Genomic DNA, 21,836 nt, shown 5'->3' with positions numbered 1-21,836 from the left:
AAAAGGAGACAGGAATTTCCTTCAGCTAAAAGGAGACTCCCACTTGGAAGCAAACTGTGAGGCAGGTAGATACTGGGAAAACAGGCCCTGAGTTCAGCTTCTCACTCAAAGAACTGGGGAAGCAATGAGATGCTAGAAGAAAATGCCATGATACTTCCGGGATGGTATAAAAAAACAGTGTAATCTCCTCAAGATGTATCATATAAGTATGTAAATGATCACTCATTCCCATCACTGCTCCCAAGGAATGCTGATTAAAAAGGGGAAAACAAAGCTAAAAAGCTAGCCTTACTTACAAAGGTTCTTGTTTCTGGTACTTACTCTACAAAAAAAAAAAGAAAGAAATGATACCCAACAGTATCCACCATGAAAGCACCTCAAATACATACACAAAACAGTTCGGGACTATTTACAAATCAGGTATTCAGGAACTGCCATAAAAAGATTACATAACAAAGAAGGATAAGCCAAGAGCAAAGGGGAGCTAAAAGTTGCCTGAACTATGGTTTTCAGCAAAGCCATGTGTTTGCCATAAAAACATTTTGGAAAATTAATAGTCTAAGTCACTGGCTTTAAGTTAATTTTTTCTTTTTTTGTTTTCCTACTTCAAGTTTCTTTCTGTAATCACTCTTCTCTCACAAATCAATTACGAGGACAGTTTGGCGGTTTCTCAAAAAACTAGCTATAGATTTGCCATATGACCCAGCAATTCCACTGCTAAGTATATACCCAGTGGAACTGAAAACAAGGACACAAACTGATATATGCACACCAATGTTCGTAGCATCATTGTTCACTATTGTCAAAAGTTGGAATCAACCCAAAAACCCATCAACAGATGAATGGATAAATAAAATGTGGTATATACATACAATGGAATACTACTCAGCTTTAAGAACGAATACACTACAAACACACGTGATAACATGGTTGAATCTTGAGAACCTTATGTCGAGTGAAGCAACCCAGGCATTGAAGGACAAATACTACATGACCTCAATGACATCAAATAAGTAAACCAAGCTGCCTCGGAGAGCTAGAGACTGGATGATAGGCTTATAGGAAATTGGCGGGGGGGTAGAGGAAGGATGTAAGCTGACACCTACATAGGTGAAATCTATGATAAACTGGAGGTAAGTAATTGTACAAGGATGGGATAAAATGGGGGAATAGGGTTACCTCTGGGTGGGGCTTTGCGGGCTTGAGGGGGGCTAGGGATGGGAGGATGGGTAATACTGCCCAAGAAATTGGGGGGAGGTGGGGTAACATATGAACATAGGAGATTGTCAGGTATTTGGTTGAGTATAATGCTGAGAAAACTTTTTCAAAAATATAATAAGGAATGTTACCTGTTTAAGATGCTTAAAGGGGATAATCTGACACAGGACAGGCTCCTAGGGAGTGTGTAAGTGCTCATTTTGCCATAGTGGGTTATATCATTGGATAAAGACCCATATAATGAGAGTGAAGGTATACTCATATCCTGGGGAGGACTGATGTTCTCAAATAGAGGGAATTGTATCTCTCGAGAGAAATGGTGGCTCCCAATGCATTAGGGCAATTGAGCATGTCAAGTCCTCAACACTGTTGCAAGTATCTCTGAACATGGCCCTTCAAGCAACGAGGATTGACTGTCACTGTGGGCCCTAAGGGGAGGGGAGAGAGATATTGAATAGATGAAATCAATGTAACTGTGTGGGCAATAGAAGTGTTCCACAAGATTACGCAAGGATGGATATAAGACATGTTAAATTACACCAAAAATATATAGGGGCTGATAGGCTAAAATGTAAATCATAATGTAAAATATAAGATAACTAAAAATTTAGAAAATTGTATAGTCTAAAATATAAACCACAATGTAAACCCAAAGGTTACCTTGTTTAAAAGCTATTGTCTCAATATCTGTACATCAGTTTCAGTAAATATAGTATGAATATGTAAAAGATTATTGCTGTGGAAGGGAAAAGGATTTTATGTTGGATATGTGGGAGTACTGTATATTGTATATATGAATTACTGTGATTTAAAACTTTTGTGAAGATAAGCTTAATAATTAGGAAAAAAAAGAAAAAGAAAGGACGTAGACACTGAGGAAAAGACAGAAGAAGTTGCCTTGCCAATTTGCATACAGGGCAACACTTATTGCAGTATTGGAAGGCAAAACATCAAAAACAAAGCTTTTGCATTTTTTAATTTTTTGATATCCTAATTTATTTTTACCTTAATTTTTCTGAATTAATATGTATTCTATATTTAATCTTTAAACTCATTACTATATTCCATTTTACTATTAATGGAACCTGGCAATATATTGGGCCTCATTTTTGAAGAAGTTTTGGATCACAGAGAGGTTCAACAATGGCAACGGAGGAATACAGGTGTGGAATGTTACTGACAGGGGACACATGGTTGGCAGGGAGTTCTCCAGGGCATATATCCAGGGAACATAAAAATGTTTGGATATTTTCATAGTGGTTACAATTAAAAACAACTAAGGGAGTGCTGAGTTCCTAGCCAGGGGAGCTCTATCACAGTCCCTAAAAGAACAGCAACAATCCCCCAAGTGCAATGGCAAAGACCAAAAAAGAAGGAAGGTCCAACAATGAACCCTTGATACTAATGACTATGCTTGTAAACCTGTGCACCTGAAATAAGAACAAGGCCTAGAGCTGCAGAATGCCTAAGAGTTGCCTCCTGAGAGCCTACATGTTGCTCAAATGTGGCCAGTCTTGAGGCTAAACTCAGCATGTAAATGTGTTACCGTCCCCCCAGAGTGGGACATGACTCCTGGGGATGAGCCTCCCTGGTGCTGAGGGATTACTACCAAGTACCAGCTGATGATGTAACTAGAAAATGACCTTGAATAAAAGGGTCAACACGGACCAGCAGAATATCTCAGTCTACATAGAATACTAGGAGTTAAAAATGCTTTTTGACCTGAACAAAAGGGTGAAATGCAAAGGACAAATGAGTTTATATGGCTATGAGTCTCCAAAAAGAGCCGGGAGGTTATCAGAGGGTTGTCCTTATGCACACCTGAGCAGAGTCCCAGAGACAGGTAAAGTAGATACAACCCCAGGTATTGGTTCTTCTGAGGACTGCGGAGACCCACAGGTTCTATGGTCATGGCAGATGGAGTTCAGTGCCATGTCAGTTGGCACTATTTTAGAGTTTGTGTTTCTGTGTGATGGAGCTGGACTCAGATGTGATCTTTGTCCACAAGCCTTTCTGGTTACTTTTACTGGAACTGTAGTTGGTGCTGGGGTTTAATGTATACCCAGGGGATCTGAATCTCTGGACTGACCATGTGATAGCCAGGCCCTGAGCCTCAACAGACTTGCAATTCCTACGCTCTGGTTTATGGGACTTACCCCGCTCAACTAACATGGAGGTGAAGAAGGTCAACCACCACACCAGGGAGCCAAGACTGCCTGCAACTGAAAGCAGGAGAATTGCATCCAGCATCCATGTGGAATCTAAGCCCCCTCTTGATATAGATGTTGAGTGGACACAACCATTCTAAGGTCCACACAATGGAGAAATAGAGTATGGATTAGAGTAGACTTACTGATATTCTTTTCATGAATTATTGTGATTAGTAATCGAAGAAAATGTGGCATTGGTGTGGAGAAAGTGGCCATGGTGGCTGCTGGGGGTAGGAAGTGGGAGGAAGAGATGTGATGTGGGGACATTTTTGGGTGTTGGAGTTGTCCTGGGTGGTGCTGCAGGGACAGTTACTGGCCATTGTATGTCCTACCATGGCCCACTGGGTGGACTGTGGGAGAGTGTGGGCTATGATGTGGACCATTGACCATGAGGTGCAGTGGTGCTCAGAGATGTATTCACCAAATGCAATGAATGTCTCATGACGATGGAGGTTGTTGTTACGGGGGGAGGAGTGGGGTGAGGGGGTGGGGAGTATATGGGGACCTCATATTTTTTTAATGTAACATTAAAAAAACAAAGAGAAAAAATTTAAAAAAAAAGGTATTGACATTTAAAAAATAAAAAATAAATCAATTACGCTACTTTATAACACTGAGAAGTTGGAAACTATCTGAATGTCCAGAAAGAGTCAGGAAGGCAAATTTGGAAGATTAGTTGAGAAGACAACCTATGGGGGATTAGGTGGCACAGTATAAGCAAGCTATGATACTGTTTTGTTGTGTTTGGTAATATGTTTTCTTTTTATAAAAGCAATACAAGCTCATTACATAAGAACCAGAAAACATAAACAAAAAAACTTAAAGACGATCTGTAATTCTCTCCAACCAGAAGCAATCCCTACTCATCTTTTGCTATCTATCCATCTAGATCCTCCTGCAATATGTAATAATTAAAAAAAAAAACAGACTGTATTCACATAGTATTTTATAGCCTCCAATGATTTTTTAAGCCAGCCAAACTATAAGATATTGAGGTATTTCAAATAATGCTCTATTAGTGGGAATAGTGACAGATGTTTACTATGACAAACCACTCAGAGGAGAAAACAAATGAATATGACTTCAAAATTTAAAGGCAAAGTTGAAAAGTACTTAAGTATTTCAGGAATCACTCACTGTTACATAAATGCCCCCATCACTTTCCTAATCATTCTTTCTTTTTTTCTTTCAACGAATACATGTTGAAAGCACTTCCTCTTCCCTAGATGCTGGGGATGGCGTAAATAGATGTGGTCCATCCTCTCATGGGCCTTATGTAGGAAAGAGAGAGGTAAGCACACAATTATAAAGCCCGTGACAAGTGGTAGGATGTGGGCAAGATAGGCTTTACTAAATTACTTAACACTAGGGAAAAAAAAAAACAGCTGGATAAAAATCTGGAAGCCAGCTGTGGTGGTGACTTCACAATGTCAATGATCAAATTGCTTTTTGCAAATCACTTTCCCACATATCACTGGACTCTTGCCTCATTCTTCTGTTTTAATATATAAATTAACTTCTCCTCAGTACTTCCCCAAAATCAAAGCCCAGACTACAAAGACACAGCAGAAGCCAAATCCCCAGATTGCACAGCTGATCACACATCTACAGACTTTCTGCATCAATAGGAAATTAGGTGGTGTTCAGTGATGTTGTTGAGTTGAATGCATATCACCTTGGGCTCGCTTTCTAAAAAGCTGCATGGTGCTGACACTTTACAATTTCCTTATTAACCCCCTACATTCAATCATCTGAACACAATAAATCTATTTATTAGGACCCAGCTATCTCTCAGACACCCTGCATCTTATTCCTAAGCCTCACAATAATCTTAAACAGTGGATATTTTTATCTGGACTTTACAGATGAAGAAACTGAGGCTCGGAGATTAAATCACATACCTAGAGATACATAGTCTGACCCTGCTGTTGGCTGAGTATTTGGCTCTGGGTTCTTCTTCCTCTTTTCCCCCAGTTACCCATGCAAGAGAAGCTATAGCCCACTGTGAGTCTGCCTGCTCCCAAGGCCACTGGCTTTCTAAAATGGACCCCTCTGGAAAGTGGATGCAGCTCAACTGATAGAGCATCCACCTACCATATGGGAGGTCCAGGGTTCAAACCCAGGGCCTCCTGGCCTGTTTGGTGAGCTGGTCCACTTGCAGTGCTGCTGCATGCAAGGAGTGCTATGCCATGCAGGGATGTCCCCCATGTAGGGGACCTCTACGCAGAAACAGTGTGCCCCGCAAGGAGAGTTGCCCTGCACAAAAAATGCATCCTGCCCAGGAGTGGTGCTGCACACATGGAGAGCTGATGCAGCAAGATGATGCAACAACAATGAAAAAGAGACAGATTCCCAATGCCACCGAGAATGCAAGTGGTCACAGAAGAAATGGACACAGGAAAGCAGACAATGGGCGGAGGGGGAAAGGAGAGAAATAAATAAAATAAATCTTTTAAAAAAATACAATAAAATGGACCCCTCTGCTGTGGTCTGAGAGGAATAAGATCTATAAACCTGCTCTGAGAGATATATTGTTGGAGAATGAGTCCCAAAGGACATTGCCCTTTTCCCTCGGAGCCAAACTGCTTTTCAGTCTTAGCAACCAGAAGGTTCGGCCCCAGGGGCAGTGCACACGCCCCTGCCCTGGCGAGAGGGCCAGTGGGCCACCTCCAGAGGGCTGCCCTGTCCAACCCTGCCACTAGGTTGACCTGTGGATGCTGACAGACTTTCACCCATCCTGCCCACCCCAGGAGCTTCTCCAGCGTTCTTCCCATGGCCCCTGCAGAGACAAAGGAGGCCACTCTAGGTTACCTGTCCACACTCAACATTGTGACCCAGCAGCAGGCAGGGAGGGGCAGGGGTTAGAGGTGTGGACTTTGGAGTTAGAGCACCTGGATTGAACACTCAGACATGATGTTTACCCTCTTGGAGCCACAGTTTTCTGTGGCAGATAATAGCACCGCACTCCCATTGACTTATTTTGAGGGATAGAGGGTTAAGTAAGATAGTACTTATAGCATAGCTTAGCAAATAGTAAATGCTCAATAAACATTAGCATGTCTTATTCTGGATAAGGGATCATCCACAGAATGATGAAGTTTTCTCACCGTGGGGTTCATTCAAATGGTGATAGAAAGAAGTAAACGAAAGTGCAAAGATTTTGGAGAGAAAGAGAAAGAGATGTTTAGTTCCTGAAAGTTATGGTTTCAACTTTTATTACAGCGTATTAGCCTTATAACAGTATATAAAAGTCAAATATTCAATGGAAAAAAATTCTGCCCCTTCATTAAAACTTGAAATTTACTCCCATTTTAAAAGTGTTCTTTACCAGAATCAAAGTGGAATAAAGTTAAAACAATGACTTCGTAGGCAGAATTATGTGGAAGTTTGGGCTACTACTTCAAGCTGTTGGAAAAATATTATTTTAGTCCAAAGAATCCTTTCTTTCTAGTCGAATTAAAAATTTTAATTTGATGTAATGAATTGCCTAAATTTCTCTTGGATATACTATGATAAGCACAGAAACCCCTATGAAAACATGTAGAATAGAAGAAGAATTCTTTACCTGCAGCAGGAATCCCTATGACATTCTTCCATAATGTATAGGTTTGTAACAGATACTCACAAGAGAGTTTAAGACACAGGCATATCATTTAACATAATCAACTGTGACAATCATGTTATATGTCCTTGGAAATTTACTAAGTCTGAAGATACATACCTGTATTCTTTTAAGATACAAGCATGTAGCACAGTGAGGTGCTATAAAACATGTATCACCATATCACCTGCTCAAGGATGATCAGACAGACAGCAAGCTAAACCTTTCGGCGTCCTCAGGAATTCAGATTTAAGGTTAAACTTAGCACTTCGCTATTCATATATGGCATCTATTGATGTCACCAGAAGCTACAGACATGCCTGGCTACAAAGACACATGCATACTTTAGGAAGTAGATACCATTTTTTTTTTTTTAAGTTTCTATCAGTGTTCTAAAGACTGTGTGGTGTTCAGGTCAAAACAAAACAAAATAAAAATTGGAGCAGGGCTAGGAGGTCAGATGTGATTATTTTGCCCATCCTAGCCTCACATAAAGAAGTCCATATTAGGATATTTAAAATATAATAACAATCTAACTTTTACCTCTCAATCATTCTCAAATAGATAAATGTCTTAAATTACAGACGGTGCTGACACTAAAAACACAAAAATAATAGTCTGGGAAAAAGCGCCAACAGTTTAAAATCAGAGTTTTAAGCAATAGAATGGGCTGAACACAATAATAAATGACATTTATATATATTTAAAGAGCTTCCAGGACAATTATGCTGGGAAATTTCCACGGTGCTCTAAAAGGAATGAATGAAATGTTTCTTTCAGCAAAAAGGTTCTGATCTGACCAACTATTGTGCAAAATTCCCAGCCCTGAAAACAACTGATCCGCAGGGAGCCCGGGCTGAGGTATCTGGCGCACCTGCCGCACCTGCCGAGCAGCAGCCCCAGGAGGGTGTCACCTTAACGAGGCTTCGTTAAGCAGGGCTCAGTACCATCCAAAGGGCTATGGATACCATGAGAAGCGGTTCCTCGAGGGACGCCCTGCCTAAATGGTCAACAACTAACCAGTTTCGGGAAATGCCTGAATGGCGAGACCCACAACCTTTCAAAGCAGGGGTCCTTGACAAAGGGGGTCCACGGAGGGAGTCTAGCAGGTGATCAGCCAAGATCCAAATGTGTGCATGTGGGTAGATTTTGATGGGGAAAGGGTTTAGAGGATTTCGTTACATATTCAAAGCCATCCGAGTCCTCCCTCCCCAAAAGCTGGAAACCATCGTTCACAGAAAAAGAACTAAATGAAGGTTCTAAAGTCAGTTTGGGGACTTGCACATGGCCTCCTTTTGACAGCTCCTGTCCAGATGATCCCCCACCCCCGGATCCGAGGAACGTGCGGGCAGCACTCCCTCTCCAAGTTCACGGCAGCCTCCTGGGCGTGCGGGAGCGAGGGAGAGGGGCGAGGCCGTGCGTGCCCCAAAGCCGCAGCTAAATCATCTTTCTTTGGGGGGCCGGTACTTCCACGCGGCCTAGGGATCCACGCAGGGAAATTCCCCTCTGCGTTTTATTTTCACACCAGCGGTGTCAGACGCGGTTCTCAGCGCTTTCTAAATGAACTCGTTTAGTTGCCAAAAAAAAAAAAAAAAAAGTCAAAAAGGTGCAAAAGCCCAAGATCACGGGGAACTTCCTCCCACCCCCGCCGCCTTCCCGGGGCCATCCCGCGTGGCCTGGTTCCCCCGCAGGCGCTCCCGGGGGGGCGCGGACGCCCCGGGCGGGGGGCGAGGGTGGGCTAGACGGGCCGCGGCGCGGAGGCGAGGGGTTACCGTGCGGCGGGCGCTCGCGGTCGCTGCGGCGGCTCATCGCGGCGGGGGCCCCGCTCCCGCAGGCTGGGTGACGGCGGCGGCAGCGCCCCCCTCCGGGACCCGCGGCGCGCCCGGCAGCGGCCCGGAGCCCGGCGAAGGCGGAGGGGGAGGAGGACCCGGGCGCGCCTGTCGCTGCGCCGCGCGGGCTCGCGGTGCCAGCCTCCCCGGCTCCCTATTAATACTGGGCGCGCGCCTGGCTGCGCGCCACGCCTCGGAGGGAGCCGCGGCCTGAGCCGGGGCCAGCGCCCCCCCTGCCCCGGGCAGCCGGGCAGGGGTGGGGAGCAGGACGGACGAGCCGGTGCCATGACGTGGCCCCCGAACCCAGCCCGTCGAGGGGCAGAGGCTGGGCCACGGAGATGGGGGGTGGTCTCGGCCTGGCCACCTGCCCAGCGCGCGGCTCGTCGGATCTGCTCTGGCCTGAGAAGCCCCAAGCTAAATACGATGCGGGCTCCAGGCCACCAGCTCTGGGAGCCTATTTTCGGGCTGCGGCGGTGAACAGAATCTGCTGCCCATTCATTCAGGACTGCCCTGACATTTAAGAGATCGCCCAGCGAATCCCTTTTCCCTCGGATCCGATTTCAGCCTTTGGCCTCTTGCAGAATTCCAAGTTTTGAGAAGGGGCAGGAATGGGAGAGGTGGTGCTTTAGGGTAATGAGCAAAAGGGTGGGTGGGGGCAGGTGAAATAGAAAGGCCCAGTATTTGCCTGGTCTTTAGACTAAAATGTATTCCTTTAGTTTCAGCCACTCAGTAAGGGCTGTTTTTTATTTTTATTTACTTATTTTTTTTTGTCATTCCTCCAACAAGCTTTAGGTTTAAAGCTAAATTCCCTTAGGAGCTTTTGACATCCGCTGTTGCTATGATAGGAGCAATCAGTTAATGCCATTTCAAAGCACATTTGTGACAACTGCATTAGGGAACTGCATTTGTAAACCAGATCCTTCAACAAGCTAAAAAAAAATCCCTGGTTTACTCTTACACAGAGCCTGGTATCATTTCATAACAGGTGAATTACTTCCTCTGGCTAGCATGATTAAAGTCCACATCAGTGAAGACAGCGTGGGCCCCTTCTCCGAAAGAAGAGTTGATGATTTCCACAGACTTGCAACACCTACTCTCCAGTTCATGGGACTCACACAGGACGAATAACAAGGAGCTGACGACTGACAATGATCATCTCAAGGAACAGAGAGTCTGCTACTACAAGTCCCATCCATCTGCCCACAGGTTCTAAGCCCTCTCTCAATTAGAAGTGGAGTGAGCATCAACATCACAGAATCCTCAGGATTGAAGAATGGGTGATGGACTAGAGTAGACTTACAGTTTTTCTACTTTAGACTTGCAATGATCCTAGCAATGGAACAACTTGTATCATGGATGTGGACGGATTGGCCACTGGAGATTCTGAGAAGAGGGAGAGGGAAAAATAGGTGTAATTTGGGGGCATTTTCCAGACTTGGGAATTATCCTGAGTGACATTGCAATGACAGATACAGGCCACTGTACATCTTGCAATAACTTGCAAAAATGTGTAGGCCAAAGTGTTAACTACAGGGTAAACTATAATCCATGCTTAGTGGCAATGTTCCAAGATGTGTGGCAAATGTGCCACACTAATGAAGGATGTTGTTGATGTGGGGAAATGTGGGAGGGCTAGTGAGCGGGGCATATGGGAATCCCCTATATTTTTTGTGTAACATTTATGTAATCCAAGTTTCATTAAAAAACATTAAAAAGTACATTAAAACAAAAAACAAAAGAAACAAAATGTACACTCAATGGCTCTAATATTCATCAGAGTTGTGCTGTCCTCACCTCAATTTTAGAATGTTTTCATTACTCCAAAAAGAAAAATCCCTTATCCCTTATACCACCTCCCTCCCAGAAAATAGGATGTATGTGAGAGTGGGAGCAGATGTTTAATGTATGTAGAATTTTTAATAATGTTTATTGTAAATGTGTGGAAATGAATAGAGTTGACGATAATACATCATAGTGAGTATAACTAACACTGTTGATTCATAAATGTGATTGTGACTAAAAGGGATAGTCTGTGGATGTAATATTTCAATCGAGAGGAAGCTAGAGAATAATGGAGAAACTTTATAATATAGTGATTTTGGTGGTGGATGAAGATTGTGGTTAATAGTATAAGAATGTTCTTCATTACAAAGTGTTAAGAATAAGAGGAATTCTGAAGTTACTGCAAAAAAATAAAAATTAAAAATTAAAAAAAGAATTGATTTCTAATAAACCTACTCCCGGGGTTATTAAAAATGTGAAAGTCAAGACTCCACAGACAGATTTTATGAAAACTATCTAGTTCTGAGCCCCCATTTACTCCTTTGTATCCAGTTCACCAGATAAAGGACTGAAATTTCAGTGATAAAAAACATAAATAAGAACTTCAGGACTTAACCTTTGGTTACTCTATTAAAGAAAACTTAAAGAAGTATATACTCTGGTAAGTTTTTTTCCTTTTTTTTTTTTTTTTGTTTCATTTTTAGCCATATAATAAGTGGTTTGGAAAAGATAGCTACAGGTCTTTTCAGCCTGGAACCTTCTCACTGGAGCAGTGACCAGTGTTAGCAGCTACCAAGTTATATCCCTTTGTGTGAGACAAACCAGGGCCTGCTGTGGGTACAGTGAATTATACAAATGTCATTTTATAGACCTGGACAAAGGACACCCCAACAGGAAATATACTATTCAGAATTTCTTAATCAAAAACCAGAAACTGCCTTTGGAACTTACTTCTTCCTGGTTTGTCTCAATTGCCTCTGTTTTTCCTATAACAAAGGCTTTGCATTATATTCTTTCTTGCTTTTATTCTTAATGACCAGGCTCCTTCCCTGTGTTAAGCACTAGGAATTTAAGCACAAATCCTGCCCTCAGAATACTGCTGACATAGTTAGGGAAAGAGACTTGGCACCAGCTAGCAACCCTTAGATGTTTGGTGAAAGATAAAGGGACATGGCATAGAGGAGGCACAGCTGAGGGGATGGCCAGTTTACTTGGGGGTTTAAGAAATGCCTCTAACCCAAAGTGACCATTTCGAAATACTCAGAAAATTTCACCCACAGTAGTTGTTGTGATTATTAGGCATGTGGTATGACCTAGCCATTCTGCCAAATGCTTTTCATGCATTCTCTCCTCTAATCCTCCTAAGAGCAGAAATTATTATTGTCCCATTTTACAGGTGGACAAACTGAGGCTTAGATTAAGTAATTTGCCCCAGAAAGCAGAGAGGAATTTAAGAACCATGACCAAAACATAGATCTCTGTAATTATAAAACCTGTACCCAGTCTTAGAGATTGCTGTAGCATTGATTAGCAAAGACACATTCCACAATCTCTGTAATAAGTTTCGCCGAAGCCTTTCAGCAAAATGGATCCTTCGAGAGTATGGAATATGCCAGGTGGTGTTACAGGAAACCAGACTGCACTTTGGCAATCTTGGTTCCTCCACAGAAGAGCTTCTACTTGTCATAATAAAGTAGGACACATGAAAGTCTCTTAAGGTTTGTCCTGCATGACATTGCAATGGCGGATACAGGCCTTTACATATTTTGTCATAACCTACAAAATTGTTCAGGATAGAGTGTCAACTATAACGTAAACCACAGTCAACGGTTAGTAGCAATGCTTCAGTATGGGTTCATCAATTGTACCACATTAATGACGGATGCTGTTAATGTGGGAAACTGTGGGAGGGGGAAGAAGTGGGACATATCGGAATCCCCTATATTTTTGATGTAACATTTATGTAATCTAAAAATTATTTTAAAACTTTTTGAAGATTTAAAAATATAAAAATTAATTTTAAAAAAGAGAACTTCCAAATCAGTGTCCCAGGCAGGGCTGCTGTGAGAACAGCATTCAGTAATTCATAAACCCACTGAACAAATATTTGTTGGACACCTGTCTTGCATATCTACCACGTACTATATTTTCTTGGAGCTTATTTCATTCCAACAACAGATTTCTCTAAGGTGGCTGCTGGCGGTAGGGAGTGGGAGGAAGGGATGAGATGTGGGGGCGTTTTCAGGACTTGGAGTTGTCCTGGGTGGTGCTGCAGGGACAGTTTCCGGACATTGTATGTCCTCCCATGGCCCACTGGGTGGAATGTGGGAGAGTGTGGGCTATGATGTGGACCATTGACCATGAGGTGCAGTGGTGCTCAGAGATGTATTCACCAAATGCAATAAATGTCTCATGATGATGGAGGAGATTGTTGTTATGGGGGGAGGAGGGTGGGGGGTATATGGGGACCTCATATTTTTTTAATGTAATATTAAAAAAAATAAAGACAAAAAAAATTAAAAAAAATAGAGAAAATAGAGAGAAAAAAAGGAATGTTTCAAGGAATTAGGAATTTACATGCAGAGAAAGAAAGAGAAAGTGTTGCTCTGTGTAGAGTTGGCCATTTATTTGAAGTTGAGAAACATGCCTTTTGAAGTACAGGAAGGAAAAGAGAAGAAAGAATGTTCTCAGCATCTATTCTGATGAGTAAGTTTCCACCATTCACACTTCTTCAAGGAGGCCCACAAGTTGTGAGATTGTGTGGGTGTGGAAATCGAGCGCATGTTCAGCTAAGGTCACAAGCCTTATTTTCAGAGGCATGACAGCAGGGAACTTGACTTGAGGGAGTGACTCATAAAATCCCCAGGGCAGTAATTCTCAAGTTAGGTAGCACCAGCATTCCCAGGAATACTTGTTAATCCCCCAGCAGATTCTTGGGGCCCTCCACAGGACCTACCAGATCAGAACATCTGGGAGATGGACCCCAGAATACACATTCCTGTGTCCTTCCTCATATGAGGAGGGACTTATGAATTAATGGTGAAAGTGTAGCCTCTGAAGCCAGACCGCCTGGGTGCAGATCTGTCTCTGCCAGCAACCAGGTATTCGAGGTTAGGAAATTCACTAACTCTCTCTGTGCCTCAGTTTCCACCTCTGAATAATGGAGATGACAGTATCTACTTTGGAGAGGCATTGGTGAGGAGCAAATGAATTAGTATATGGAAAGCACTTAAAACTGCCCAGCACACAGCAAGTGAGCAAAAAGTGTGAACTATTACAGTTTTTAAAAAAGATTTATTTATTTTCTCCCTCCCCCATCCCATTCCTCTTCCCCCTACCCTGCTCTTTTTGCAGTCGGTGTCCATTCACTGTGTGACCTTCTGTACCTATTTTTCTTTTTGTCTTCTCTTCCATCTTCCACGCCATCGCTCATCATGCTTCTTCAGCTTCTAGCATGCCCACAAATCACACGAGGGAACTGGTTAAAATTCCAAAATCCAGAGATTCTGATGGAGTTGGTCTGAGGTGGGTCCCAAAATTCTGCATTTTAAACAAGCAGCTTCCTCCTCAGGTAATTCAGATCCAGAATCCTTAGGATTAAGCCCAGCAGACTGGCTGTGCCACACATGGGAGAATCAAGATGGCCGCAGAGTCTTCCGAGGCATTCACAAGATTGCACAGTGAGCAGAGAAGGGGCTGTCAATTAGAGCTAGTTTTAAAGATTTGTAAAGATGATCTTTGCTTTTAAAGAACCCTTGACTTTAATTTCATCCAAATTAGTTACTTGCCTTAATTGCTGCCACTGCTGTGTATGTGTGTGTGTGTTTGGGGTGGGGGTGGAGTAGCAAGTTGAAAAGAGATATATGTATATATGTAGGAACTGACTTCCAGAGACATGAAGCATTTTTTGTGTGTGTATTTATAGAACAGCCAGGCCTGTGTTTGTTGTTTTCAAACTTGACATTCCCAAAAAACGAGAACAACGAAAATTAAAATGTAAAAGAACTCAGAAAACCAAATGTTTTCTTCCATTTGGGTAGTGGTTCTACAATTTCAACTTTAGTACTCAGTTGAGGGGTGGTTATTTACTTTCATAAATAAAAGTCATGGAAGTGAAATTAGATTCCCCCTGGCACATCTACATAAAGAAAGTTAATTGAAAAGGAGAAGTCAAGGGCTTGGACTCCAGCGTGCTAGCAAATGAGCCGCACTTACTTGATTTCTTTTTCTGGACAACTTTTAGTTAACTTACCTAGAACCCCTGGTTTTCAAATGGGGGTATTGTGTGGAGGTGTTCTGGGCCACCGTACTCAGGAAAAATTGTGTCCTAGAGGATTGATTTTTGCCCTCTCCCAACCCATAGGAGACTCACGGTATTACCATTCTTTTTATTTTATTTTATTTTATTATTTGTTGTTGTGGTTAAAAACATTTGAGCTTTGCTGCTTAAAAGGTTTCTGGAACTATTGACCTGAGGTTGCAAATGGGCTGTGTAAATCCTGAGCTGGTTCACAGAGGTACTTCCTTTGCACTGCATAGTGCTTGTAAAATAGCTAACTGGTTGTCAGTTTTGTTTTTAATTGGGAGAGTGCACATGAAATTCACCTGTCCAACTCTTCTTTCAAAAAATGCAGGCTCATGTATGATTACAATGAGTTGGAGCCAAATAGCTGCTGCTCTATTTGGACAGAAAATTTATTCTCTGCATTAGCCTTTCTGTGCCTCAGTTTCCTCTTTTGGAAGATAGAGATGTCCATTATGTCTATCCCCATAGAACTGGGTTGAGCAAAGGAGCTGGTATATGTGAACCACTTAGTGCCTGGGACATAATAAGTCTGAAACTTCCCTGGACCAATTTATTGATATTCCTATCTGGCGCAGTCAATAAGCTTCATTGGCCGAATCCAACTGAATACTATACAGCAAGGCACTAAGAATTTCTCACTGGCCACCTTTTCCTATAAGCCACAACTTTCCTCATTCCTGAAATACCCTCCTCCTCCCTCACAAATTACTGCTGACTTCTGAACCGAATCTGAGACTTGAACCCTCTATGTTGGATTGGAGCTCTGTACCTCAGAAAAACATGTTCTTAAACTTACTCCATTCCTGTGGATGTGAACTCATTGTAAGGAGGACCTTTGGATAAAGTTACTTCAATTAAGGTGTGGCCCAGCTCAATCAATATGACTCTTAATCCTTGCTTAATCCTTACTGGAATCCTTTATAGGCAGAATGAAATTCAGACAGATGGAGAGAAAGCCAAAGGAAGTAAGAGAGTCAATGGAACCCAAAAGAGAAGGGAGAGGCCAGGAGAGGCCGCCATATGCATTGCCATGTGGCAGAGCAGCCAAGGACCAAGGATCACGGGCAGTCAGCCCCAGAATGCCAGTCGTTAGATTTTTTTCCAGCCTCAAAAATGTGAGCTAATATATTCCTGTTGTTTAAGACAACCTGTTACATGGCAGTTGCTTGAGCAGCCAAGGAAACACAAATACCATCTCATTATTCTGCTACATCTTCCAGCCCATCCTCTTGGAGTCTCCTCTTCTACTCTTCAAGGAGTCTATGAATTATCTTTCCTAAACAAAGACATTTCTTCCCCAAAATTCTCCAATACTACTTATAACTGGTTATGTGACCACTCTGTACCTCAGTATCATTAAAAATTTTTTTTAAAATTACCTGAACAACTATGGGGTTGTAAATATTAAGTGAGACAAAACCCATCAAGAGGATAGAATATTGTCTAGGAAATAGCAAGCCTTTATTAAGTGGTAACTTGTACATTTTTATTAAGAGGAACACTGGCATTCATTAGTAAAATAATGTTTACTTTCACCCATTACTTGAGTAACTTTGAATTTATGATAATGTTTCTCTCCCAGAAATCCAGGCACAGCTGCCTGGCTGCCCAAAGACACCTCTCTTTCCCCCATTCTATTATAATGGCCTCAATTACAACCCCCCCCCCCCACAAAGTTTCTGGGGATATTTCCAGGGATCATATTCCCACGAAGCTTTTCTAGTAGCCTTATATACTAGTTTCCTGTGACTTCTGTGACAAATTACCATAAACTCGGTGACTTAAACCAACATTCATTTATTCTCTTAACAGTTCTGGAAGCTAGAAGTTTAAATCCATTTCACAGGGCTAAAAGGTAGCAGTAGGGACATGCTCCTTTCAGAGGTTCTCTGTGAAATCCAGGTTGTGTTTTGTTTTTGGCTTGTGTTTATTTGTTTTTACCTTTTTCCTCTTCTAGAGCTATATTCCCTGCATTCCTTGGCTCATGGTTGCCTCCATCTTCAAAGCCAGTAGCATAGCATCTTGCTTCAGTCCTCAAGTTGCCTTCTTCTGTCTCCTAGTCAAATCTCCCTGTGCCTCTCTCACTTTTGAAATTATTCTCAATTTTAAAGAATCTTTAGTTTATATAAATATTACATAAAAAGTATAGGGGATTCCCATATGCCCCACCTCCTCTCCCTCCCACACTTTCCCACATTAACAGTGTCCTTTATTAGTGTGGTACATTTGTTACAACTGATGAACATGTATTGAAGCATTGTTACTAACCAGGGACTATAGTTTACATTATAGTTTACACTCTATCCCACACAGTTTTGTAGGTTATGACAAAATATATAATGGCCTGTGCCTCTCTTTTAGGGACACTTGTGGTTACATTTAGGGCCCACTGGGATAATCCAGGATCATCTCCCTGTCTCAAGATCCTCAACATTGCTCACCTGCAAAAATATGCCCGTAAGTCCAGCCGTAGAACATACCACTGTAGGCAGCAGATTTAAAAATTCATTTTTCATTCATTCATTCACTCATCTGTCAGCAAACATTTTATCAAGCTCCTGCTATGTGCCAGCTACTATGCTAGAAAACTGAGCAAAAATATGTTCTATTTGCCCAAAGGATTATGATTCATGGTGATGGTGGACAGTGGGGAGAGAGGCACAGGTTAAAAAGTGAGAGAAATAATGTGTTTTTGATGCTGCTATCATAAACATAAGAGATGCAGTGGGAGGTATAATCTATCCTTAATGAAGAAAGAGAGTCTGAAGTAGCTTTGTGTAGGAAGTGACACTCTATGAATCTTGCAAGATGAATCGACCTTTGCCAAGCAAAAGGGGGACAAATGTAAGACACAGCAATAATGACCAGTTTGGTAATTTGGGTGAAACATAAACTTTTACTGAAGACTATAGCAATGGTTATCAAACTTGACTGCACATTGGATTCCGCTTGAAAGAAATAGAATATATAGATGTTTGTGTTATGCCCGGGAGATTCTGTTTTAACAGGCCCCAGCTGTGGCCTGGGCATTGGGATTTTGAAAATCTCCCCCAGGTGATTCTATTGTGTAGCCTGGACTGAGAGCCACTGCCAAAAATCATAAGCTGAAGAGCAAACAATGATGTTGAAAGATAAGGGGGGGCGGGGGGAGGTGCAGGGAGTTGAGCAGGACTCCTCATAGAGGATTGTGGGTCTTTGACCTGGCCTCAGAAAGTGGATCATCATGTTTACCTTCTGGAATGATCATACCCCATTAAACAGAGTTAAACTTAAAAAAAAAGAAGTCATGCGGTATCACTATATATATATATATATATATATATATATATATATATATATAGTTGGAAGTGAGTCAAAAGGCCAGCCCTAGTTCAATGGGAGGGGAAAAGAATATGGGAGGCATGGTTATGGGGGAGGTGGGAGGAGGTACTTGCTACAGAGCAGAAAAACTACAGAGTGCCACAACTCCCTCTGAATAAGTATATACTTTTGTTTCTAAAAGTAATTCTCAAGGTTCCCTTTAAGTAGCAAGTAACTTAATGATAATAATAATAATAAAGTGACTGCTTCCTGAGAATTTGCCATGTTCCAGGCACTGCACTAAGGGCTTTATGGCTCACAAGTGTACAATGAGTTCTACATATTTATCCTGAGCCTCAGGGAATAATTTGCCTAAGGACATGTGCACACATCTATCCCATAGCTACCCACTCTCAGCCTGCTCCAATATAGCAGCAAGTTAGACATGTTAAATTCTAACCGTTTCTAATGCTTTTATGCTGTTTGAGAAGCCAGGAATGCCTAGAGGCAGATGCAATCTAAAAGAAGTTGCCATTTGAATAAGAAAAGAAAATGTTGAAAGTCACCTCAGGAAAAAGTTACATGCATTAAATATTTCGCTCCCTTGAAAGAGCCCAAAACTGGCCACCTGGAGAGGCAGAGACACCTGGCTAGTGCCCAGTTCTTCCAGCCATCCCAGCTGAGGTGACATGTGAGAGAAAAAGCCATCTTGGACATGTAGCCCATTTAAGCCTTCAGAAGAGTCTAGTCTTGGCTCCCATTTGACTATCACCACATGAGACCACACACAAGAACTGCCCAGCAGGGACCAGCCAATGAATAGACCCGTAAAAGGAAAATGGGTTTAAGCCACTAAGATTTGAAGTAGTTCATTACCCATTGATGGGTAACCAGGATATAACCTAATCAACTGTCCACAGTCAACATTTTGTAAAGGGGTTGATCATATTCTGAAGTATGTGCACCGAGAACTTCAGACAGGTTTCCGGGGACTTGTTACAAAGTGACTGACTCCCTTGAGTGAGCATTTCAAGAGTCCCAGGCAGAAGCTCCAAGATTTCTTTTGACCTAGGCTCAGAAGTCATGCAGCATCACTTTTGCCATGTTATGGTCAAAAGTGCATCCCAGGACCAACCCAGATTCAATGGGAGGGGATGGCAGCAGGGCATGGTTCACTGGGGACTATCTTTGCAGACCGACTGCCACTGAGCAGGTAAATTATAGATGCCACTGCCCCTTCTGCAGAAGGCTAACTCCTTAATTAGCTGGTGATTTGTTACCTCCTACAGTGCAATTATTTTATCCACTCTATTCATTGAATTCTATTCAGAAAAAGCTATTGAATTGCTAACTCAGTGGCGCAAAGGACAAGCTGACTGGTCTACCAGAAACTTTCCAGGGCTAAAGGCCCCTGACCCACAGACACCCTGTGTTTGTCTACACTTTAGCTGCTTAGCAACCTGCTGAGGCTCTGTTGTAAGGAAAATAGGTATTCAACAATGTGGTTAATAATATACCCCTTCTTCTACAATTATTGTTTAGAATGAAAATTTAAGGGTTTAGTGAGAAAAGAAATATCTGCCTTTGTTCTTATGTTTTGACTTGTGTAACAGAAAGATGGTATATTTTGTCATTGTATTAATGGAGCTGTAAATGTAATGAAATCCATGCTTATCTGATCAGTAATACAGGGACTCTTATGTTCTTGTTAGGTACTTGCTTGGATTAGGATTATTCCCACCATACCCTGAATGGTTGGAGAGCTTTTTAAGTTTGGTATAATAATTATATTTCCTTTAGTCCAAGACACATTCCTTTCCTACAATTTATTGAAATTTAGTGCAATGAATGATATCAGAAATGGGGATAGCCATGTACCATGGATGGCTGCAATTAATATAATGTCTTTTTTCTCTCTCCATCCCTTCTTTCATTCTTCTCTTCCTTCCTTGCTTTTAGAGAGTTGCTGCTATTAAGCTGATAGCATATGTTATAATTATGGGCATCTTAGAATTGGGAAAATATAGTAACAAAAAAGGCCCTGATGTGAAGCCTGATTTCTTTTATTTCCTTCTTCAGATCCACTCTCCTCCATCCTTTTCCACCCAGTTCTGCCCCCAAAGATTGATCAGTTCGAATTACATCAACAGTTCCCAAGCCTCTGTTGTGTTTTCTAAGTGAGAAGTCCAAACAGGAGACTGGAGAGAGGGAAAAGAGTAAGGTCAGCATATTTATTCTGCAGGTTCCCTTCTTGTGAAGTCACCTTAAGCTGGCTCTGAGTTTTGACAGAAGGTCACTGTTCCTCTCAAAGTGGTAACTCTATAGGAATCTCTTTCCTTTTGGGTCTTTTAAGCCTTCCTTCACCTCCTCCCTTTGTTCTAGGGATGGTGACAACTGTATTTGTATATTATCCCTTGTGGTTCCCCTAATCCTGGCCACATCTTTATAATTAGTCCCATTGTAAATTCACCCTCCTAAAATTATCCTTGTTTGAATATATCATTTGTTTCCTATTGGAACCTTAACTGATAGCAGTTGCAAATGGAGATAGGCATTGTTTCCTGGGAATGAATCACGGTTGGTCTAAACCAGTCCTGGTGATTCAGTCTTTGTTACCAATGACTGGTCTGGGCCCTAGATTCTAGGAGTTCCAATCAATGTAAGGAGAAGTCTGTTGGAGGACTTCCCTTATTGAATGTAAAGAAAGTGCAAGCTCCAATGTGCAAACACCTTTCCAGGGTATTCTTGAGACACACTTGCTATTGTTCCATCAGCCAAATCAAGCCACATGGGAAAGCCCACATGTGAGGTTATTGCAATGATCTACCACAAGGCAAAAGTCCAAAAATGTACAAAATTCCAAACAGAGATACTTTTAAAAGGGTTAAGAAATTCTAAAAATATATATAGAGAGATCTTTTTAAAAAAACAATTATAAGAAATATAAAAGGCCAAATCATGTAAGCAAACCAATGTTGCCCTACAGAGAGCCATCTGATAAGTTTTAAAAGGCAGGCACAGATTGTAGAACATCATTGTCAAAGACAAATAAAATAAAACAATGGAACATAACTATAAGAATAGGATTTGGAAAGTGAAAGAATAATTCAGGGTTTGAAAAATGTACCAGGGCAATAAAAATGTTGGGTGGGTGTATGAAACCATGTAAGTGATCTCTTAAGTGGTTTTGTTTCATTTTGTTTTGTTGTTGTTCATCTATATCCTGTATCAGGAAAGAAAAGTGGTAGGCCAAGTCCTGGAGCAGATGGTATTATGCTAGCAGATGGTAAAGTGAGGGCAAAACTATGCCCTTTCTTATGCATATTCCATCTTCTCCATCAAAAAGAAAGATCTTCAACGTGGAAAGGTTGGAATAAATTTGGTTAAGTAAAACTTGAACCCATGATTGATGAGGAGTTAAATTAATTCAGTGCTCAGAGAACCAGAGAGGGTATTGACAAAAACTGCAGGTGTCATTGTAGAATTTTTATTTGAAAATACATATGGGGGAAAAATATGTGGAACAGGAAATTTCCAGAAGTCTAAGGATGACCATTCATAAAGCTACTCTTCAAAAGTGTGTGTGTGTG

At 41.7% G+C, this 21,836-nt stretch overlaps 1 protein-coding gene across 2 annotated transcripts in view; it reads right to left on the bottom strand.

The window, feature by feature from the left end:
* GADL1 (glutamate decarboxylase like 1) overlaps positions 1-8,985 on the bottom strand; it is a 179,658-nt gene extending 170,673 nt beyond the window's left edge. The window contains exon 1 of one of the 2 annotated variants that reach the window (XM_004470877.4): positions 8,802-8,985. In XM_004470877.4, the coding sequence (XP_004470934.1) occupies positions 8,802-8,838 (37 nt within the window). In that variant the 5' untranslated portion in view covers positions 8,839-8,985. The remainder of the gene's footprint in view (positions 1-8,801) is intronic. The other variant, XM_071212843.1, reaches the window with a different exon arrangement.
* Positions 8,986-21,836: the final 12,851 nt, after the last annotated feature.

Source organism: Dasypus novemcinctus, chromosome 31, assembly GCF_030445035.2.
Source record: "Dasypus novemcinctus isolate mDasNov1 chromosome 31, mDasNov1.1.hap2, whole genome shotgun sequence".
Taxonomy (NCBI): Eukaryota; Metazoa; Chordata; class Mammalia; order Cingulata; family Dasypodidae; genus Dasypus; species Dasypus novemcinctus.
Note: the sequence above shows the minus strand (reverse complement) of the source record. Positions and strands in the feature narration are given on the sequence as shown.